We start from the raw sequence: 24,946 nt of genomic DNA on the forward strand, positions 1-24,946 counted from the left end.
AATATTTGGGTTAAGGTGCAAGTTAGCATGTGTCTAGTATTTTTATATTCATTATTTAATACTCAAATATTGTGCGTTGTGGTAGAATTATAGACCAGCGCCAAACGTTGCTTCCCAAAACCCTTTTCTACAGGACTAATTAGGAATTAAATTCACGCGGTTCACCTTGAAAATTGTTTTATAATAAATCTAACATTCAAAAACAGCTAAACGATTTCCAAAACAAAGCGCCAAACATCGTTTCTGCAACAATTTTGCTGAGTCAGTCATCCTTTTTCTTGTGTTTTGACGCATTCTCTCGCGCATGCGTCTCGTTATAGCGAGGTGTTGACGAGGATCGTTCGTAATACCAAATGCGTTTGCGAGTTTCTCGCTCGCTTATCCCTCGCTAAAACAAGCTCGTTAACTTAGCGAGCGAGGAACTGTTCATAATGCTGCCCCAGATTGGCCTTTTTTGCTAAAACTTAAAATTTGGCCCTTTGTTGCAAGCTATTGGCCACAAATTTTTTGTTTGGTCTTTTATAGTTGTAGTGGCAAAACCCTAGAGTTAAGTTAAAGCAACTTTTTAATCTGTAATAACATGAATTTAAGGATAATATCATATCCTTAAATAAAAATTATGTTACGAATACCAACGTAAGTAGAATAAAACTTGGAAAAAAACATTTTGTTGGCTTCTACCAAATGGATTAAATGAAGCGTATTGCAAGCTTTGTTACTTTGACTGTAAAGTTTAGTATTATAGCTGCTAATAAGAAAATATTACACGTACCAATGCATCCTTAAATAAATGTTCCCAGTGCAAGAAAATATTTGATGGTGTCAAAATAGTAGATCTTCATTCAGCTGTTGGAATAGCTCTTCATTTGTCTACTAAATCAGTAGATCATCATGCAGAAATATTTCCTCAAATGCAGTGGAATTAGTGTTCGGGGAAATAATTCCTTTCATCATACAAAATGCCTATAGGACTAAATATAAATGTTGCTAGCCCTGTACAAAAAAAAGATGTACAAGAAGAATATAAGCAGTTTGCTCTCATAGCTGCCAAAGTGGTATTTTGGTGTTTAGAAAATCATTTGGCCATTTTCTCATATTTGGCCTGTTTTTGAGAAAATTTATCTGGTCAACCTGGATAAGACTAATCTATGAAATAATGAAAATATTGTGCGGTATTTACAAAAATCTATCAACGTTAAAGAAAACCATAAAATCAGTGAAGGTGAAATTTGTTTAAAGATATTTTCTACCCACTTCCAAACATTAAAATTCGCACTTTTTAATGAATTCAAAAACGTACAAAACTATTTTTTTGGTAAAGCTGTGTGCAATATATACTTCGAAAACTCAAGTTTGATCACCAATATCCAACTATTGAACTTTTTTAAAGTACTGTCCACAGTGTTAGAAAAAAAAAAGATTCTGGTTTGCAGATCCGTGGACAGCCAGTTTGCATTTAATGGCACCTCAGCCTGAGATATCGGGTGTGCATGCATGCAATCATGTTGGTTGGAAATCCTACCACAAATTAACTTTTCTTTTAAGTTTAAGTTTGCAATATAACATTTCAGGTTTACACGCAAATTGCTTTAGAAAAAATCAGGTGTGCACCTGCCACAGAATGCAGACTGGGTGGACAGTAGTGCGAAGTGCGAAAGCCAAAAAATTAGTCCATTTCTTTTGGAAAATGGACTGTGTACCACACTTCACAAGTTCACATATCAAAGTTTCATGGTTGTTGGGCAATTAACCTCTTCTAAAACTGGCACGGCCGTAATTAAAGTGCTATAACAGAAAACGAAAGCACTACAGAAGTTTAGCACATTTAAGCAATTTTTCGCTACTAGGTGCATTCCATGGTGATTTTTTACTAAATACGTTGCTGTGGCCATGACTAAGAGTACGACTGCGCAGGGACAATGTAACTTTTAACCTGGTGTTTCAGCATGTTTGGTTTTCCATATGCAAGTTAAATGGAAGATGATATTTACTAAAGTAGTTCAAATTGACATTATAATCACTAACCGGTACAAGCATACAATACCAATCCGGTCAAATAGCTTCTAGGCATCATTGAAAAAAATCATTGAAAATATGCAAAATTCGGAGATTAAATGTAATACAACCAATCAATAAATAACCACGTTTTGGTGAGAGCATAAAACAGTGATCCAGTCAAACTCGAAAATACTGCTTGGGGCTTCCAGCTACTGTGAGAACAAACTGCTTAGTTGTTCCTAGATATCTTCTTCCCTGATTGAAAAAAAAGTTAAAATTGCGTGGCGGTAATAAAGTTACTTCCGTTCTGTCTGATTTAACGTACGATGCCAAAATTAGACTGCAATGTCTTCATGAGATAGGCCAGCGCTTCTCAATGGTGCGTCATAGAAGGCTGTCAGGTGCGCCACGAGCAAAAGGAAAAAAATAATTTAATATATAAAACATGTATTTTTACTTTCCTATTAAGCTTAGCTGATCCACAGTACTTTGAAGTAGAAAACACAAAACCTGCAAAGCAACAAATATCTAAATCAGATAATCTGTAGGCCTATGGCCTAACATAGTACTAAGACCACTGACATGATGAATTCGCAGTAATGACCACGATAGAATAAGATCTAAAATGGTCTACTCTAGATATTCCTAACATGTCGAATGAAGCCCAAAATTTATCGGATTAAGACTTGAATGGACAAAATTATGTTCAAGACTGTAGGGAAAGGGTATGGGATGATTGGGGGACTGTTTGGCATTGGCCAATTGCTGTCAACATTTGGGTTTTTTGTCCCCTGTTTGGGCTTATGGGCAGGTGGTTTGTGGTGTTAGCAATTATGTTAGGGTTGAAAATATTGGGGAGTTAGTGTAAGTTATGGATGGTGTTTGGGGTTAGATAAAAGGTTGTTTAAGCATTATTTTGGCAATTTAGGCCTGATTCCGATTTTGTCATTATTACGACTACAAGTGTTAGTCCATTTGCACATTATTCCAAACTGTATTTTATTCTAAAGTTGATGTTGTTCTTATTTTGGTCTCAAGGGATGGAGTCTCTTTAAAAATATGCAACTGTAAAGCCTATATAATAAAAAATGGCAATCAATTTAAGAGAAACAGAGGTACAATTAAAAATTTCGCGCTATTGAGAGTGTGTATTGCTAATTTAACAAAATAAGGCAAAAAATCCCGGCGCTGGTCTACAATCCTAACACAACAAACATTATTTGGGTTAGGGTGTGGGTTTGGGTAGGTTAAGCAATATTATTAAATAATAATATCTGACCCACCCTAACCCAAATATTGTGCGTTGCTTTAATAATTGTTTCAACCCTGTGGTAAGATTCTAGACCAGCGCCAAAATGCCAAAAAAACAATTTTGAGGTCAAGCGCGTTGTTTTGTAAGAACCAATCTGGTCCAGGGTTGCCAGACTATGAAAAGGTTTTAAGGCCAAATGAATATTTACCCGTTTGTATTCAACATAAAGGGGTAAAATATAATAATAAGTAAATATAATACACTGAAACTAGTTACAAATTGAAATTATAGTAAATTTCCAGTTCTTGTGCAAGCTTGAAGTCAACTAGAATAACCACAATAATAAATATAAATTGTGCTTTTTAAATGTAGCCTATACATTAAATAGGTTAGGTTAAAATAATAGAACCAGATAACTGATAACTTAACCTGCATCTACATAGTTCTAATATTTATTATTATGGTTGTTATCCTAGTTAAATTCCAAAAAAAGGAAAATAAAAAAAATGCGGTGGGAATTATAGGAGGCAATATCTTAGCAAGGTCCAACAGGAAAGAGTCCTTGTGTTGAGCAGATCTGAACACTTTTTATAAGAACGCCAAATATAAAGCAATCAATATTAAAATGTCATCAATAAATCAAGCTAAATTTATCATTGTATTTAGGACTATGTGAGTAGCCTATTACCGCCTTGATTAATATGCTTATTACAAACGAGATTCTTTTGTGAAAAACCAAAAAGGATTTCTCGCACTGTTGGTGTGTCCAAGAAGATGATAGACACTGCTACACCAACAAAAGATTCTTTTGTAACAAGTCTATGATCATTAATGTTATTTACTCATCACAATAACGGTAATTTAAAAGGTATTTGCTCAGCAACTGAATTTTTGAAAGCATATAGTTTAAAAAGTGAACACGTTGCGTTTCTGTATACAAAGTTTTGAGAGTTGAAACTATAATTCTAAAATGATGGATGTCTATAAAATTCATATTAATCGATATTTTATTACTTGTAGTGGATTTCAATTAAAAAAAAAAGCCAAATTTAACGCCAAATGTATAATTTCTAAGGCCAACCGACTCTAAAAAAAAGCCAAATTCAAGCAATTTGGCCTTAAAAAGGCCAATCTGGCAACCCTGATCTGGTCACTCGTGTCAGTATGTCTTCTGCAACCAGCTTAATCAAACTAGGCGCGCTTGGATTTTTACAATGCAATATCTCCGAAAGTTGTGCCGCTTATTAGCTGAAAGTTTTCTACCTTCTTTCTATTTGCTTCAGCAAAACAGCAAACACTTTTTTTTCTTTTTTTTGTAATTAATATTCTATGGTATTACCAACCATATTGTAGAGCTTTCTTACGGAAGAAATCTATTTTTTTACAAATTCCCTAATTTTATTTCAGCAATCCAGCAATAAAATATTAATATTTATGAATATTGATATTCAGTCATATTACTATCAAATTGTCGACAATTCTACTTGATTTTTTACGATATTACCTACAACACATGCTCTTTAAAAAAGAGCTACCGGTAATGCTAGTAGTCAATATCAACCGGGTTATTTATACTTACCATTCGATCAAAAATTTATAACTGCTCAAATTCAACATATGGCCTTTCGATTTTAAAGTCCCAAACAGCATACAATATTGAGGTTAGAGATTTAAAATTTTCACACACACCTTTTTATTCGCTTTAGCAGTCCAACAAACACACTTTCAGCATGAAATTTTGACAAAATATTAATATTTAGTCAAGTTGCTACCTAATTGTCGAGTTTTCTCGCAGCTTTTTACGACATAAACTACAAGATATACTCTTTAAACGGGGCTATGTTTTAATATTCGAACAAAACTCATAACTGCTTAAGTTTAACATATGGCATTTGGATTTTCAAAACAGCATCCAATATTTACGTTAGAGATCTAAAATTTTCATTCGTACTTTGTATTTGCTTTAACACAGCAGACTTAGTCTCAAGAGGCCACTGCCATCGTGGGCGCCCCCTACAAAATGCGATTATTTTATCATTGTATATCAGTTTTACTAAGTTACATATGGAATAATATTGATTTGTATATAAACTTCTACTGTTATAAAATCGTATAACCTACCTACACAGTAATATCATCATAGATACTGAAGTTAAATTATGAACATATTTTCAAATTACCCTACACCCCTCGAACAATTTCTGCGGGCGCCTCTGACTATCATATAAAATTTTAATTATAAACCAGTTGTTCCCAGCTATGAAACTTTATATTTGTTTCAGGGACTATTCCTGCTAAACTGTTTTCGTCCTCCGAAAGCAATCCGTAGCCTATATTTGAGCACAAATGGCGTGGAAAAATGACTTGCACAGGCCAGTTTTCGTGGAAAAACAAGTTTAAATTTGAATTGTTTAAGACCGCAGTTTTCGAACTGCGTGCCTTGAGAGATTGTCAAGTATGCTGTTGAACTTTTTGTAATTAAACCTTCTTGCTACATGAACTAGTTTTGATAGCATGGAAGGAGGGCCCAACTAAATAAAGCAATATTGAGAACCACTGTTTTAATGGAATAGTATAGGCGAACAAAAACAATACAAGAATTTGTCACGACTTAACACAAAGCGTTGCAAAACACACAATTGTCCTTCGAAAACGAGTAAAAACTGTTATAAAGAAGAAGAGAGAAGTGGATCTGGTGATCCGAATGAATCAGCCTAAAATACTTCGCGATCTGCCGCTCAAACACTGGTATTTTGCAGTCTAGACTGGCGAAAGATAGAATGCGGCACAATTGAAAGCACATAAAAGTGAAAGAGAGAGAAATAAGCACAACATGCGTGATTGTCTGACGTTTTTTGCGCTCAAAACAACTTAAACGCAATGTTTTCGTCTGGGAATTCGTTGCACACGCCCCATCTATAGGGATCTCGGATACTTGCATTTTATTGTAAAACTCGATAGCCGTTATTTTACAAAAAGTATCGTGATCCGCGAATATACCAACATCAAGATGATCAAAGATTCAAAAACAGATAAAATTGAAACCTTAAAGGGCATTTTATTCAAGTTTCGAGGTCAAAATCTGATTAAGCGTTGAGAAGATTAGCTATCTTTAGTTTTTTTAAGTCAACGTAAAATAGCGCCTTTGGATCGCAATGAATTAGTAAAATCGTACAATAACTTGCTATTGGATCGGTATCGATAAGTATCGGGCGAGTACCGATACTACCACGTGGTATCCGCTCCGATCCGATATTATCGGACATCCCTAGTTCAAACGGTTAGCTTAGGCGTATAAAACACGGGGTCTAATAACGCAGGAATAACCTTTTTGTTCAAAACGAAGGATTGCGGTTATTGAAGCCTTTTGACCAACTTTGGTCGTAACAAATGCATTTTGTGTTCCATTGTGGGATTTTTCGAGAAGCTTGCGAACTTTTTTGCAAACTTCAGGTAGGTTAGAAAGAAACCGTTAAAAAAACTTTGTAAATTCGAAAACTTTGTTGTTTTTTGGACCCAACAAAATGAAGTTGGTATCCTGTTATCACCGTTTTTGACAAGCTTGTGAACTTTAATAGTTGTTGTTGGTTTAATAGATTTCGTTTTTACTTGGCCATCCGGGCAGATCCAGTTACGGTAGAACACAATACTGGATGCGCTTCATTAAAATATTACATTTCCCCCCAAAAAATACATTTTACATATAATAATCGATCAACAATAGATTTGCAAAAAAACCGGCACTTTCCGAATAAAGATGAAAAAATGCGCTGAAAGTGAAGCACAACACAAGGGAGAAGAGTTTCACCAGCTGCATGTTTAAAGAACAAACGACCGCGCGAAAAGAAGAAATGGTTAAGAGTAAAAAGAGCTGGTTTAACAGCACGTTTTACGAAAGGGTAAATGCTAGTAGTAGTAGGCCAGAAGTTTGCGAACAAGTTTTTTTTTTGTAACTTTTTAGAAAATCCAAAAAACATCGATATTTAAAGAGGGCAGTGTAATTAAAATAAAGCTAAAATAATAAATTGCAAAAAGACTATAGCAAAGTCACAAAACAACCGATGGTTATTTGTCACCAATTGGAAAACCTGATAACATCCAATTAAAAAAGTTGTTTTGTAGCGGCCTTTGTCCGATATTCGGAATATACAATATAACACTTTATTGAACTATTCTATTCTGTGTTGAAGCAACGTTTAGAACTTTGTTAAATTTTTCTCGGGGGCTTAGACCTAATAGACTTAATTGTATTATGTAAACAAAAACTACAAACTAATTTCAGGATTATATAGAAAGTACAAAACTTATAAAGAAAGGAAAGAAGACCGAAAAAATATTTGAACGAAATTGAATACAACACATAAATAACAATTCATTTGTTGAACCTATCGAAAAAATTTCACAGATCCATCACTAAAAATATTTTCAATTGTAGAAGCATTCAATTCTCATAAATATTAGTAGGCATTAAGAACTTTCCAGAAAAAATCATGTAAATTTTCAATTTTCGACTCATTTTTTGTAAAGTTTTTTTTTGTCATTTAAATTTTAAATTTTGGAATCATTTTTCGGCGTGACCCGCGGGTCACGAACAATTTAAAAAAAATTACCAACTTTTTCGTGATTTCTATATCAAAGGGTGTGTTATGTACGATGACATACATTAAATCGCTATATGTCGACATAAGGTGGTGAAGAAGGGTAAGGGAACTGAGTGGTATAAGCGGTAAAACGAGTCTGGGTATAAGCGTTAAAAGAGTTACAATTACTTACAAGTTACGTTTAATTACAGTGTCAGCGCGACAGAGTACTACGTACGAACAAGAACAATTAATGAAATCGAAGTCCCAAGATATTTTTTTTTCAGATTAATAGGCCAAACATTTGCTTTGGTGCGAAGAAGTTTAGTTTCCATTAAGTTGTTACGCTTTTTAATAAAATTATCTTTGAATGTAGAATCGCTACGCTGGATCGTAAGTCATGGCAAAAATCCCAATATTCATTTAGTATCGGGTCGGCAACGATACCAACCTAGTATCGATCGATAATCGATTATACCAGAATCGGCAATAAAGGCAAACCAAAACTGCGCAATTGGGAAAGTTCGATAATTAATGATTAACACAACAGACTCGGAATTCGATTGAAAACAAACTGTATTTTCCACAGAACATCGCTCAAAGGTATAAAGCTACGGTATTACAAAAAAAAGTACTTTAAACAGAGTCTTTCATCAGCGAACAACCAATGATGAACACCGAACAGTTTGTTATTTTGCAATTACCATCTCACAGGCGTATCTTAAACGAATATAAACTGGCTTAAAATTGAAACCAAAAATACGTTTAAAATCTAATCATCGCAAACGTCCGTAGATAAAACAAATCAGAAAATTTTTTTTGCTTGTCTTGTTTACTAATGGACATTTGTCCAGAAATGCTTTTTGAACGAAGGTAGATAGAAAACGAAGAATCTATAAGTTAAAATGAACTTAAAAACTAAGAAATAATAGAAGCCCGCAGCAGCCCAGTTAACAAAGTAACACTAAATGACAGAAAAAGAAGTCAGCCTTTGAGAATCGAACCCGGGACCTGTGGGTTAACAAGCCATTTCAAAAAAGCACAGAGATGAAATTCCAGCCATATCGCCTTTAAATAAACAAAAAAAGCGTAAAAAATTGCCATAAATAATTTTTTTTACACAATCTTTTCAGATTGCTTGTGGAAAAAAATAACGCGCACAAAACAAGATCCCACGTAGTTTCCTTGGGATCTTTCTGTTTTAATTTTATTAAGGTATACCTAGTGGCATATGTAAAAAAACCTATTGCACCGAAACCCCTTGGCCGTGTCGTGCTGGTTGTTGCCCAACCGCGAAAATGATGATGTCATAATTAGCAACACATGTGTAAAGGATGACGTAACAAGTATAGCAGTGGTTCCGAACAATTTGTTTGCCACATAACACCTGGCTCGAAATAAATATTTGAAAAAAAAAATGTTGTTGAAAATGAAAAAAACGTAAATTTAGCTGCAGATTCTAGATTATTTATTGTCTAATCAAATGTAGCCAAAAAAAGTAAAAAAAATAAATTATGGTCGCAATAGTATTCCATTTGCGTTAATTGTTCGGGACCCTGCATAAGGTTTTAAAGCATTCGCGTTACAAACAATGGTCTGCGAACTAAACGAAGAGAACCACTGCCATAGAGAGAGAGAGTAAAAGAGTAGGGCCGTTGATTACGACGCATTACGTCACGCCACGTCACACAAGTATTAATGACGTCATAAAGAGGTAATAATGACGTCACAAAGGTTTGTTTATTTGTTGTTCATCGGTTTGCCTGTCGAACCGAACCCTCGCCTTGGCATCAAGACCATGCACATTCCTCACGGGTTGGCGTGACGTCACAAGCGACGGACCTGCCACGTGACGTCACGATTGGATGACGTCAGTTGTCGAGGCCGAACCAGGCCTCGGTGTAGGTTACGTCCCAGTCGCGCAGGTTTGGAAGTGACTTTTGCAGGTGGAGGAAAGTGTCGCTGCTTACTCGGGTGCTGTTAAGGTTCAGCCGCTCCAGGTTGCTCATTGCTGTGGTGAAAAAAAAATGATTTTTTTTAACTTTGAAAGCTCGGGGCGGATCCAGGGAGTCACGTGGCCATTAACCCCCGAAAAACACCTTTTTTTTAGTTATTTAGGCTATTTTTGTCTTATATTTTATTATCTTACAAAATTTTATTTGATTACCCTAAATTTTCTTGTACTTTAATTTTGGTTTATGTGACTAGTGTGGCGTTGACTGAATCGCAAAAATGTTTTTTTTTTAATCATTGCTTTAAAATTGCAAATGAATGAAAAAACTCTGTTGCTTTTAATAAAAAAAAAAAAACGTCGATGGCATTTTTTTCGTCACACTTCAAAAACCTAAAAATGCCGTTACCTTGAAAAATACACGTCCGCATTGACTGGCGTCCACATTCCAATTATTATTTATAGCCGCTGCGAACGGCATAAGCTATCAAACTCGCACGTGTAAATCGCATGCTCAGAGCCAGACTTGGACAACTACATAATTCTAGCATTCTAATTCATTAAATTAGAGCAAAATGCGGGTAATTCTAATTCTAATCTAATTCGGATTTTACCAAAAATTATATTTTGTCCAACGGCATTTTTAGAATCTTAGTTAAAACACAGAATTTCAATTAAAACTCTTTAGTTGGAACGACTTGTATGTAAAAGCATAAAAAAGGAATAAAAGTTAGCACACACATATTAACCCTCCCCTTTTTTGTAGGAATAAATTGCGATTAAATCAAATAGATTGTAAATAATTAAATGTGATTCTTGTTCAAATTCTAGTTGAAATTCGATTTTTTAGGAATTCGGTAATTCTAATTCTAATCTAATTTTAAAAAGCTAAAATAAATCTCATTGTCCACGTCTGCTCAGAGCGACGTACAATCGAAACAAAAAGGTCACTGACCTTCGAGACAGCCAATCCCATTGTCACTGACGTGCGTCTCGCAGAGGTTAAGTGAGGTCAAGTTGACGGAGTCGCACAACCACTGGAGGCCGCTGTCGTCAAACTGAAAAAAGAAAGTTTTTTCTTACAAAACTATGATTTTGATCTTAAACCCCAAAATGTAATACATGCTTTATCTTACAAAAGTAGAATTTCGTTTTAAGTAACTGCACTGTTTTGCGTTTTAAATAAATTTGTTATATCCTTTCAAAAAAAAAAGAACAAAACTATTATTTGTGTAGCGTGACGTGTTTATACTGGGCAAACGTGAGCGCGTGGTTAAGAGTGAAAATAAGAGTGTCTTGTATTTTTTTTAACCTTGTGTAAAGGTATGTCTTCTATTAATACAAATATGCCGAAAGTGCCCCAAATATGTTGCGCTTTTTCGTCAAGTTATGTGCAAATGTCGGCTTTGAAAAGAGGAAATATAGCGATACACAAAAGTTAGTGCGGTCGTTAGCTGCATAAGAGCTTTTCTATTCTATTTTGTTTTCCTTATGAAATAATATAAAAGACCACCGATAGATAAAAACTTTTTGAGGCAAAACTGGACGAAAATTGTTAATGGCAAAAAATATTTTGCTGAATTATCGCAAACAGGCTTTTAAGTAAAAATACCTTTGTATGTTAACTGATTTATTATTGGATAATAATGTCCGATAGTTTACATTTTATCCCGATACCCATATTTTTTTATGTTTTGTATTCCAATATTGCATAATTAGATTGCAAACCCCTGAAAAGTAAAACTTTAAGAATGAATCGCAAAATCGTCGCTTTAAACATAATCGTTTTAAAAACAATTAGCGGCAGTTGCAATATGCATTTCCAGAAACAAACAAAAAATAGGTCAATTAATAAGGAGTTATAATCATTTATAAAAAGCCCTTACAATGTTGCATAAAGTAACACTCAAAATATTTGTCAGTTAACATTAGCGTCAGATAATTAATTATTTCTTTATTGTAGGATTAATTAACCAATCAAAAATCCCCCCAAAAAACACCTAATATTAGGTTTTAAACCGGGTTTGTTTAATCAGACGACTGCGGTCTGTATAATGTTCATTTTGTTGAAAAGTTGAATAAACGTTGTTACGAGAACTGGCAAAGATACTTGAAGCAATTTTTGTATATCTAACAAGTTGGCGAGCAAAACACTAAATTTTCAAATTAAGTATGACGCGATTTCAAACAAACAAACAAATTTTAATCGCTAGACTTTGTGTGTTTCAAAAATATTTTATTTTACGATTTTTAAAGCTTTAAACGAAGGACCTGACTTGAACTGTAAATTTGGGACATTGCTAAACCATCAGCAGCCATGACCTCAACTCCCAAAATACCTAACAACGGGTTATCCCAGCTTGCCTTTATTGATTTGGTCGCACCTTTTCGCCCTTTTGAGCAAAATGCAAATAAAATTCAACCGCGCATCGCTGATTAATCGACGTCACGAAGGTCGTGGCACGAGTCTTTACGTTTCAATTTCGAGCAAATACAGCGGTTTATGGCATAATTAAGCAGAATGGGATTCAACCGTGGTTTAAAACACCTAATCGTCTCTGTTTTTTTCTGTTTTGACGACAAACTTTTGCCTAATACCCAAAATCATTAAAATGTATTTTTGTTTTTCGATTACAACATATTCGGTCCACATGGAAAATTTCGATTCCTGCTGTGAGGAAAAACTATATATTGTTTTTGTTATTTCTTGATAGTGATAAAATTCTGCTTTGCAGAAACCTAATATATCTAATGGGGTAAAATGAGCAGTTTTTAATAGTTTGAAATTTAACTTTTTGTGTGGGACAACCACTGATCGGATAGTATTTAAATTTTTTTGGCAAAAAATCATTAAGTTTGGCGTATATTTGAACAAGTACGCTCTACGGAAAGATGTAGTTAAATATATTTGAAACACACACGCGATGTTTGATATTTCTGTTACTTCAAAGAGATGGCATTGCCTTGCTTGCAATATTGATCGACAGGTTTTGTGATACTGCGATGACTTTCGGTGTACTATAATACGTAAGCCGCAAAGCCATATTGTTGGTCAAAAAGCAACGAAAGAAGGGATAGATCACAGTTTTTGAACACATGTGTGTGTGTATCTCTCATTGAATGATATGGTACTGTTATTCCCTTTAATGTGAAATAACAAAGTAATTCAAAGTACATTATACTTGTTATTAAGATCACACTTGTTAATAAACACACATGAGTGTATGTGTGAGCTGATGTTTTTTCAACAAGCGTTCGCCGTCAGCGGTAATTTGAACCAACGGGGATTTTCCAGGTGCAATATGTTTACCTGTAGGTGACATTTAAAGGGTTGCAAATTTGACTGACGAGATGTTTCTTTTAAAAAAAATTTATCGATCGAAAAATCGTGCAGATGACACTTAACCAATGAGGGTTTCTAAAATTATGGCCCAACAAGCACTTTGACGGACAATTAGCCTTTCAATTTGACAACCCGACAGCTGCATTTGATATATTCACACAATACACATTTTCTCATAACGCACGATCAAGCAAACCCGTTTGTTACCTACATTTCTTAATAAGGACATTTCATCGATTTAAATCAGTGTTTTTTTCGTGAGACATTTCATCGATTTAAACCAGTGTTTCTTATTGCGTAACTCACGACCAAAAATAGGTCGCTGTTTGATTTGGTTGGGTCGCCGACTGCAGTACTTCACACTTTTAGATTTACTGAGATTGGTACTGGCCGATTTCTCCTCAATTTGAGAAGAATGCAGAAGTAACGCGAAAAAATGGCTCATATGGATTTAATTTTATCGTAATTATGTTATTATCTTATTGTATTTTCTTCCTCTTAAATTTAATATTCAGTAAATCGAATTGGGTCCTTTAAAGATTCAATGACTATGTTAGAACCAGGGCTGCGGAGTCGGTTAAAAATAACTCGAGTCCGACTCCGGCCAAAAAAATAAAACCGAGTCCGACTCCCGAGTCCCGAGTCCGACTCCGGTCAAATGTGCGATTTCGTCGAGTTCCGAGTCCGGCCCTGACTCTACAGCCTGTATTCCGCCAATTTACGTAACTAAAATAACGTGGACATTCAGCAATCCACATTTAGTTGTGTCGTATAATTCATTTACTCACAATACATGGTTGAAAAATATTTCACCATATGCTATTCCACCTTTACAATTTCCAGTTGACGGCACTATCACTTTTTTAATTTGGTACTGGGCATGCGCATGTCGGACTCGGGACTCTTTACATGGTTTTCTTACTCGAGTCCCGAGTCCGACTCCGACTCCGCAGCCCTGGTTAGAACCGTTAAAAACCTACTTGAAAAAAGCCTCAGGCTTCTTTAAGTTACATATACTATTAAAAAAAGGGGGTTTACCAGACATTTTAATGAAAGAAAGTTAAGGAAAGTTAAAGGCATCAAAAGACGTCTCAAAAATAATTCACAGCATTGAACGACTTTCAAATATGCAAATCAACAGTGTTATAATAACTTAAGTCACTGTTTTAATATGACTTGACTCAACTTAAGTGTTTTTTTAAAAAATGACTTGACTTGACTTAAGTGTTTTTTTTTAAAATGACTTGACTTGACTGGTCTTTTGGACAAATGACTTGGGCCAAAATTAAGCGTTTTCATTTAGCTTTTTTTTCTAAAATTGGGTTATTTATCTTAATGTTTGCACATAAAACAATTTGCTTGCTATATCTTGCGTTTTTGTTGACTCGGCTGGAAGTTGACTTGCTCCAATTATGACTTGACATAACTTGGTCAACTGATAACTTGGACTTGACTTGTGATTTATTCGAATAGACTCGATTTTCAAGTATGTTATTTTACGAAAGACTTGACTGAGACTTTATTAATTTTAAAATGACTAGTTTACAACAACGCAAATCAATTGAAAGACAAGTCGAGCACTTCCTAAAAATTCCAAAAACAAATTTGTGGCAAATCTGCACTTGAACAAAAAAGGAAATAACTCACGTTGGTCGACCAAAGGTTAAGGTGCTTGAGGTTGGGAAGCATGGCGAGCAGCTGTGCAGTCTCGGATGTAATGTGGGTGAAGGAAAGATCAAGTTTCTCAAGGTTACCCCACGAGCCAGTGCCCAACAACGTTGTAAGGTCGGCGTCCTACGAGAAAAATCCTGTTTTAAAGGAGTTTCACAACATAGGGGGTTATGAACGGCTTCCAGTCAGGGTTCCATGAGGGGACATGTGGCCATGGATCTAGGTTTCCTATTTTGCCTACGTAAATGCAAACAAGAATATAAAATATGTTTATAGCCCAAGGGCGTCATGCGTCTCATCGCAACACCGAAAATAAACGCTTTTGCAATTTAAACGATATAAAGGTGTTTTTTGCTCTGTGCGAATCGATAATGTATTTATAATGTAGCGAGCCTTTAACCAGCAACGTGGTTAGGTCGGCGTCCTGTGAGAAAAATCCCTGCACGGCTTTTTTCGAATTTGACTAAGACAGAAAAGACTAAAGAAATTTTTTTATTAAATGCTGCTTTATCAAATCAAATCGGCTCGAATAAATATTAAATAAAACCCACATTTTTGCCTTTTATTCTTGTTTTATATTTACTTTCAAGTAAGCTGTTTAATCTTCATGTGTAGTTGTTTAATGGTCCAGTATTAGGGAGACTTTAAATAAATTAATTTTTGTAATTAAAGTTTCTAAATAATCGACCAACTGTTTGCAGTTTCCAGGCAATGCTGTTTTCGTGTTCGTTGGGCAAATACGCCGTTACCCTTGCCAAGGGCCAAACAATACCGGGCCAAAACGCTTGGCTTGCCAAAATAGAAATACCCGAACCGGTGTACCTTGCAATGACGGACGCCTGTTTATACATAGACAGAAATGCGGGGGACAACAGGTTGAAATCGAGACGAACCGAGCTGCTAAAAGAAGCGAGCGACCATTGGCGAAAGGGTAGAGCGTCCACCGCACGATTTCCATCTATTTCGGGAGCTATTCTTATTGAGCGTTACATGACGTGGTAAGAAGGCAGCGGCGTTGGCTTGCCAAATGAAGCCGCTCATCTTAAGGAACAAACGGGGCATGCAATGCTGCAGGCTGCCTTCAATGGGGCAGTCATCTCACGTGAAAAAAACCGCGTCTTGTTGAGTTGTCAAATAGTTTAAAACTGCCCTTATCGAGCTTAGGCGATTAGGACAAAAACGCATTTTTTAGTTCTAAATTTTTTTGTTCGGTATAAACTGCGCTTATCCCCCTTTTTAATTTTTCTTTTCCAAATTTGAACGAAAAAATGTGTGCTACATATTGGCGTGAACTTCTTTTTGAGAAACCTTTGGCAAACTCATGTTCGCTTTTATGTTCATGATGCAATTTGAATTGTTAAGTATCATTTTTTTTTCGCTGTGATTGTAACTATACCCATTCTTAGTGGTATGAATGGCAGCGGAGTTGACTCGCCACGTGTGAAAACTGTTGGAAACCGTGCGCTGTTCATGCGGCGTTGGCTTGCCAAATGAAGCCACTCATCTTAAGGAACAAACGGGGCATGCAATGCCGCACACTGCATTTAATGGGGCAGTCATCTCACGTGAAAAAACCCGAGTCTATAAGTTGTCAAACTTTTCAGCACAATAGGGCAAAAGCGAAAATGCAAAAGAGCACTTTTTTTAGTAAAATTGCTAAAAAATACGTGCGTTGCTCATCCTAAGCAACAGAGCACATAGTTGAATCATGGTCATGAGCATATCAGTTTAGTTGATGCGACTGTATTATAATTGAGTTAAAGACCAAGTAGGGGTGGGAAAGATTTCACATCTCGCATACGATTTTGCCGTTCTGTAGTTTAATAAATCGCCCAGTAAAGTGGATGAACGTGTCAAGAATTTTTGCCTCACCGGTCTACGCCCAGTAATTTCATAAATTACAAGATGTTCAACTTAAAAAGTGGGATTATTACTTGATAATAAATGGCAAAGCCAAATAAGTCGAGTAGATAGACATCATCTTGATAAAGAAGTTTCTATGCGAGCTTGTATCATCTTCAGTTAATGTGTCTTCAGTTAGTTAAAACATTAACTGAAGATTATACAAGTTTGTTTCGAAAATATCTTACAAAAAAAAAAAAAAATGCGTCCTCAAACCCCAAAAACCACTGGTTTAGAAGTTTTGTATTTAAAATTAAAAAAAATGTAAAAATTTGAAAAACTAATTAAAACCTTTAAAACACTTAAAGTGGATCATTTGATGTTTTTGGAATATAGTTTCAAAAAAACAAAAGTATAAATGCAATAATTAACACAATACAAAAACATTATTAACTGCACTGTCTTAACACATAACTTACATACTAACCTACACCAGCATAAAAAACATGCATACTGTCTTAAACGCAAATAACATACTTTTTTTCTAGGGAATAACAAAAACGCACACCCAACCTGTCACCTGTCAGTATATTGGGGCAGAGGTAAAATTGTTACGGATTGTTATGTTTTAGCTTGTCACGCGTGCTGTCTTCTGAAGCTTGTGTTTTTTTGTTTGTTTTTTCACGGAAATAGCAAAACGCGCACCCACCGTTGAATTGGGGGCCAGAGTGAATTCCTTAGGTCCATCGTTCTGCGAGAATACAGAGAGAAGGCTGCGAAGTTCCTCGTACGCCGTGTTGCCTGTCGGAGTGCAACGGAGCGCCGACACCACCTGTAGTTGCTCTTGCTCTTGCTTGAGGATGCCGAACTGCAGCATGTCGCGAAGCACCTGGGTGTGATGACGTAAGAGGTGAATGACGTCACAAGGAGACGAGAAAAAAGTGACGTCATTATTTTGTTTTTGGCCAGTGTTGCTTAAACCAAGGGTCGCGACCTAAATTAGGCGGCAGTTTAAATTGGCTGGCTCGTCGTTTGACGTAAACGATATATGACGTTACAAAGAGACGAGCAAAAAGTGACGACATTTTTCAAGTTTTTGGCCAGTGGTGCTTAAACCATTGGTCCGACCGAAAATTGGGTCGCTGTTTAACTTGATTGGGTCGCTTACTGCAATCTAGATTTTATAGTTTTCTTAAGATGGGTTTTAAACAAGACTTCTCAAAAATGTAAGAAGGTTGCGGAGACATGATTAACGCTTATCAAAGCCCTTGCAAAAGTAGCTACTATTTTAACATTTCGAATAAGTCTTAAGATAATGGCTGGAGGTTGTAGTTGGACGTAGTGAGAATATCAAAGCCCATACAAAGTAGGTAGCATTTTGAACGTTTCGAATAACTTTTATTCATTTTTAATATAATTCAAAATGCTAAGCACTGTATGGGTTTTGATACTCTTAATACGTCTTACTACAACCTCCGTTAACTATCAAGCTCCAATGATTCAAGCTCTTTTTTGTTCATTTTAAGCTTGCAAAAAGTTTAGTGAATAGAAGCTGAAATCGTAAATCAATTTCTCAAATGAAAATCTGCTAAACAGTTTAGTGTGGCAAATGTAACTTAATTTAGAAGGAACTTAAAAAAAAACATATACTACGGAGCCAGAGCCTTGGATATGTGTTTAATGGCTCCAGAGCTGCAGCTGTTTTGTTGTGGCTGTCCAAGTGTCCAGCCATGGTAACATAATACCTTTATGAGTGGCTAGCCGTCTACCCACAATATACGTTAGTTGCGAGGATTAGTTTAATACACGGATGTGGAGTCGGACTCGGGACCCCAACTTCTGGTTTTTATTGAGCGCTGTCAAAACCGAATCCTCAGCCCTTAATTTAACTAAAGCAAATTTATAAAAAAAGGTCATAGTGATGCAACGACTCTCTGCGTTAAAACGCCGCTTTAATTTCCGCTTCAAACAACGACGAACAATGGGCATTGTTGTACGTAAGAGAAGGAAGTAGAACGAAGGCCATTGTTCAAGTAAGCGTTAAAATTAACTGTGTACTGCAGTTGATCGTTGCCAAACGAAGGTCATATTGATGATCGGCTATATTCCTGCGTGTTATACCATTTCAAAACTATCAGTCAAACAAACTGATAGTTTTCCGGAGTAGTGAAAAGGTTAACGCCGATTTAGTATTTTCGTACGGACAATTAAACAGAATTCTAAATCCCACACAACATAGTTTTTTAGGTGCAGAAAAACAAAAAAACATAGCAATTGATAGTATTATCTTCAATCACAGAGTTTTGAAGAGTGTATAATATAAAACTAAAGAATACTTGACTACTAAAGGTACTGCAGTAAGTGGTCCTGTATGGCATAGTTTTTCTCAAACTTATATTTTTGCTTATATTTCAGACACTTAAACAACTACCGCAATATGTTTTTGTTCCAACGCTCTTATAAGTAGTATCAGACGTAAAAACAAACAAACAGAGTTTATAGGACTGACTTTCAAAAGGCTAGTTGTTAAAAATTAAGTCCCCTAATAATTTTAGCGCTCACCTAATTTATAACCCCTACAGTTACCAAACAATAGCAAACAACCCGGTGCCAAGCGGCGCCCAAACGTCGACACCAAAACGACCAATGCCCCCCCTCCCAATCTTATTCTGCCGTGGTTATTACTGCGTATTTGGCTTTATTATGACATTGATCCTAATGCTATGGTATATACAATTAGGATAAAGTCAAGCGCTTGCTCACCTTGATCATAACGGGGTTCTCGCGTAGCGCCAGCATAATGATCACCTGGATGTGGGTTGAGGAGAGCATTGTTAGGAACTTCTTCATTTTGCCGGTCTGGATTCCCGGGGTCATAAGAGCTCCAACCTGCGGAAAAAAATGTTCGATTTTCCCGTTTTTTGTAGCGTTTTTGTTATTTTTTAATTGAATTCTTGCTTATAATCGGACTAGTTTACGAAATTTAATAGTTTAACGTTTTATTTTCACGTCAGTAACTTGCTTGAAGTTGACTTGCTGTAATAATGACTAGGACTTTTATTTTTTAAATGAAAAAAAAAAGAAAATAATAAAATAAATTGTGGACCACATATGTAAATGTTTACTAAGCATGCAGACAATACTCTTGGGGAGTTGATTTTCAAACATAATCAGACCAAGAGCGAAAAAATCCTTAGTCTCGACATTGACAGCAGATATTGGGCCAAGTAGTCATTTATTTATTAAAACGACACCTAAGAAAAATAGTGCTACGTTGAGTGAATTTTAGGGCTTCAGCCCAGTGGTCTCCCACTTTTATTCACCGACAGACATTAAAACAAAATGAAATCAGCATTTACATGCGCACAACTTGTTTTTTTAAAGTACTTATTGAACTAAATAACACAAACAATTGATTAGGCTTAAATTTATACACAATTCCTAAGAGTTGAGGCTACACATGTCTACCAAAATGAGAAGTTTAACTTAACACATGGATTTAAAGTGAACACATTAAACACGACTTTTTTTAATTTTTTTAACAAACATTTTTATAACACTCATTGCGATCGCTTAAACCACGAAAATACGATAAAACTGCAGGAATTGGTAAATGGTGGTGACCCAAATAATGGTTTAGACCAGTGTTTCCTAATCAGGTGAATGGTTCACCCCAGGGTGAATAAATTTTTTGCAGGGGTGAACCAAACAAAAGGTGAATAAGGGTGAACCGTCAGAAATTGATGACAGCTTGCGAGCAGGGCGGATATTCCGGGTGTTCAACCTGTTCAGTGAACAGGTGAGAATTTGTTTTTAGATAAGGGTGAATGAAATCTGGAGATAGAACAAAACTAAAAAAGTTTAAGAAGCACTGCTTTAGACCAGTGGTTCCCAACACGTTTTTATGGCGACCCATTTAAAAAAATCAGTTCGGTTAAATCTTGCGATCCAAGGAATTTTCGTAATATTTTAAAAGCCATTTTTTTATGTTGTTATTTTTTTTCGCAAAAGATCCAATATACTTGAAAAACAAGCGGCCCAAATAATCAGTCAACCGAACTTTGGGTCGCGACCCATGCCTTGGGAACCACTGCTTTAGACGACCTCAAATGGAATCGCGACCCACAGGTTGCATAGCACTACTATAGCCTTTTGTTGAGTTGAGTGGACAGGCATTGGTCAAGTGTACATCAAACAATGGTCGTTTGGTTGAGTGGACGATGCTAAGTGGGTTTCGTCTGTGAATCTTTTAAGTGGCCACTATAAACAATAGTTCTTTACCTGTTTAGCAATTTCACTCTTTCAATTGCCCTTTGGGTTTTCAATTACCTCTTTTTTAACTTATGACACACTTTTAATTACTAATCAAAACAACGTTACAATGTAGTAATAATTTGCACTCAAATGAACTTTAAAACTGTAAAAATCAATTGTACATATTTGCCAGTTATCGGTAAATATTAGTATGTCAAAGTTATCCTGGGGGGTAACTGACAACTAGTCCGATAATATCGGTTGCAGTATCGGTACTTGTCCGATACTTGGGTGGAAATATCATACTAAATCAATATTGGTATTTCAGCCACGATTTGTCACCAAATACATAAAAAGGCAAATGCATACGAGGTTAACAACTGATGGCAATTAAACCTCTTTACGCAAAATCGAAGTTTGTCCTAACAACTTGAAACATAATTACTCTTTAACGTTTAAATTTCATCTCTTTTGCTGGTTGGTACGTAGTAATGACGTCATTAGGTATCGGATCGCGAAACGTTTTGTCTAAAATATCGGACATTGGAATAAAATTTCAGGTATATAGGACAACCGTATTTACCACAGATACGGAACCACTGGTATAGGCCAGTGTTTCTTACTTCGGTGAATGGTTCACCCCAGGGTGAATAAAATTTTTGCAGGGTGAACCAACCAAAAGTGAACAAGTGAGAATTTCCAAACACAAAATCCAAAAAATTTAGTGACTGTGTTTTGTGCTTTTGTAGCTTATCTCTCTGTACTCGAGAAATTGAAGATTTGCAATGGTAAAACTTAGCTTGAGTTGATCTTAACAAAAGTCGAAACAACCAAAGTCATTTTGTGCTGTTATATATAGACGAAATAGTTATATCATATCATGAGACTAGGGTGAATGAAATCTGGAGATAGATGTTAGGGGTGAACAAAACTAAAAAAGTTTAGGAAATACTGGTATAGGCAATAAATGTCCCATTTCTTGACTATATCGAGGATAGCGCATATTAGCTTTTTCATTGAAAGAACAAATTGCCGGTGTTATCCGTGAATATGTTGTTTGTGTTATCGAGCGATGGATAGAGCTGTCCTTTGTTAAAAGCATGATCGAACAATCGATAGAAATAACATCAAACGCGGCGGATATTGAACGCGAATTTCGAGGATTTATTCCATCTGCCGTGCGCCTTCTTTTCTGAAGTATGCAAACCCATATACAACCTTGTTGCCAATCGTGTTGTTTCACCTTCGTTTCAAAAATTTATAAAAAATATACAGTAAGATAAATTTCAGAAGAGGGGCATATCAAAATTTCGCTTTATCTCTTAAACCAGAAGGTTTTGGGGCCACATGGGTAACGAACGAAAGGGGTTGAGAACCACTGGTATAGACCCTAGATGGAATCATTTTTTTTAATTTTCCTCAAGCAAACACGTGGTGTTGAATCTTAAAAAGAGAAGGCTAAATATTAATAAAAAAACACACCTAGACGAATAAAATTTAATTAAGGAGAGACGTCTAAAAAAGCATTTTACGACGCCGCAAAATGTAGATTACGATTTGCTGGCTGGATTTTACAAGCTTCCCTAAAACCTTTTTACGCTGCAAATATGACAGTTCAAAATTAAACGGAGGAAAATTCAGCCTTAAAAATGTAGTTTAAAGAAAAAATAGAATAACCACTGTATTCTAAACGATGTGCTTATAAAATATTTTAAAAGTTGAAAAAAAAACATTTGCATCCAACCATTGGTCTGCATAGATATTCGCGAAGCCGAATACATATATACATATACATACATGTATATGTACATATAGTTAAAAGGGTTTTTAAATAAGGGGAAAACTATAAAAACAATATTTTCCTTTTCAAGGTCTATATAAGGCAACAGGTTAACATAAAATTACGGGTATTATGTATTATTTTCTAATATTTCCGCTCATTTAACAAGTATAGACATATTCATTGACCCAATTTCATTGAACCCTGTCTGGAGACAATGGATAAACAATGGAACAAACAAAGGCGCATCATTCAAATTTCAAATCTCACCATCTTGGAGAACAGCAGGCCGTCGTCTTCACAACGAGCTCCACCTGGACTGAAAACCTGAACCCAACCGTCCTTTCCCTCTCGTGAGTAAAGAAGGCACGTCACGACGCTCTCACGATCATCTTCGGCGAAGTGCTCGACCACGGGGTACATGAGCCTGCATAACGGCGTGTAAATAGTTATTATGATTTTGTTTTGAGGCTTGTAACCATTTCGATAAGCATTGAAGGATTGCAATCATGAAATAAGAAAACTAGAAAACAACCCACGATCATACGATACATGAGCCTGCGCCACAACGTGAAAACAGATCATGATTTTTGTTTAGAATTATAAGCTTTAAACGCTTTTTAGGCATGTGAATGCATCATGAACGTGACAAAATCAAACGATAACTCACGCTCACATGATGCATCAGCCTCTATCACGACGTGAAATAGATCATGATTTTGGTTTCAGACTTACCAACACTTAGATAGACAGACATACAAGCATTGCAATCATTAACGTGAGAATAAGAAGATAACTCGCGATCACATGATACATTAGCCTCTATCACGACGTGAACTTTTAACTCACATGTAGGGATGTTCAAAGTAGAATATCGAATCCTTGGATTCGTATCCAGATGGGATTCGAATCCAATTCTGCCGTTTATTTCGGGTAATTGGAACCGATATAATTTTGATGTTTTACCGATGGTTGCGCCAGATTGTACATACGCGAGTGGCAAGTTTCGATAAAGGCCTGTCGCTGCAGCGACACGAGCTTGCTTTAAATGCAGCCGTGTAGTGCAGAGTCAGCGTTTTTTTCGGGCGACCAATTAGCCTACGCGTCTCGCGATAACCTTCGTCTAATAATTAAGTGTCAATCAAGCGTTATTGGGCGAGCGACTAACTTGTAATGGCAGGGGCGGAGTTCGCAATTTCCCTAAATGCGTTAAGTTGGAAAAGAAATATTACGTTGTAAAACGTGCTGGCCGTCAACAAAATGCGCTATAAGGTTACTTAAGGTCAACTTTAGGCCAATATTCAGCGAGATTATGCAGTTGTACACAGTGTAATTGTCAAGTATTCGTTATGTCAATAGTAACTTTGTATTCTTTGCAGTAGCCTACATTATTTAACTGCATAACAGGTGATGTTAGTCAAAAAAGAAGCTCCAGGACCCAACAATGTTTTAAAAAACAGGACCGAATTGCTAAATAGTTCATTGTGCAGTGACAGTTTTGCATTGTACTTATTGGCATTTGGCATAATATAAAGTTTTCAACAACTTGGACATGTATTACAGTTTACACAACTGCTTCAAGTAGGGTATATTAAGATTAATTCCTCCCCCCCCCCCCCCCCCCCCCCCCAAGGAAAATCGAGGTTAAATAATTTAATAAAATATACTAGGATTCGCTATTCTGGATTCGTTATTCTAGATTCGAAACCTATTATTCTAGAATACCTTGGGATTCTACTTTGAACATCCCTACTCACATGATGCATCGTCCAAGATCATGATTTTGGTTTGAGGCTAATAAACGCTTTGCTAAGTAACGATTGTAATCACGGAAGTGAGAAAACGATAAAATAATCTTCGATCACATGATGCATGAGTAACGATCACGACGTGATAATATAATGTGTTTAAAAAAACATATATTCACCGTGTTAAACGGGTAATATAGGGACCGAAAACACAATAGGATAACTCACGATCACATGATGCACGAGCCTGTATCACGACGTGAAAATAAATTGTGATTTTTTTGTTTTGAAAGTCGATGTGCACTTTCTTAACCGTGAGAAAATGTAAAACTGACCCCGAAAATATAGAATGATACAAAACGCTCACTTAAAACGTGTATCTGTACCACTGATTAGAAGTGTGAAAAACATTGCGATTTTGAAATATGCTACGTAATTTCATGATCAGAAATGGATTCTTTGTCGACATGAAAACGTTAAATAACAACGTTTTTATCTATCCACGCGTTAGGCATGCAATATGCAAA

At 35.9% G+C, this 24,946-nt stretch overlaps 1 protein-coding gene across 1 annotated transcript in view; it reads right to left on the minus strand.

The window, feature by feature from the left end:
- Positions 1 to 5,861: 5,861 nt before the first annotated feature.
- Positions 5,862 to 24,946, minus strand: part of LOC146145745 (C-Maf-inducing protein-like) — a 63,037-nt gene continuing 43,952 nt past the window's right edge. Inside the window, exons 15-20 of the mRNA XM_083389477.1 lie at positions 22,942 to 23,098; positions 19,401 to 19,526; positions 17,347 to 17,526; positions 14,772 to 14,918; positions 10,737 to 10,839; positions 5,862 to 9,841 (exon numbers count right to left, since the gene is read on the minus strand). Coding sequence (XP_083245603.1) covers positions 9,702 to 9,841; positions 10,737 to 10,839; positions 14,772 to 14,918; positions 17,347 to 17,526; positions 19,401 to 19,526; positions 22,942 to 23,098 — 853 coding nt within the window. The 3' untranslated portion in view covers positions 5,862 to 9,701. The remainder of the gene's footprint in view (positions 9,842 to 10,736; positions 10,840 to 14,771; positions 14,919 to 17,346; positions 17,527 to 19,400; positions 19,527 to 22,941; positions 23,099 to 24,946) is intronic.

This window comes from Ascidiella aspersa, chromosome 5 (genome assembly GCF_963924565.1).
Source record: "Ascidiella aspersa chromosome 5, kaAscAspe10.2, whole genome shotgun sequence".
NCBI classification, from domain to species: Eukaryota; Metazoa; Chordata; class Ascidiacea; order Phlebobranchia; family Ascidiidae; genus Ascidiella; species Ascidiella aspersa.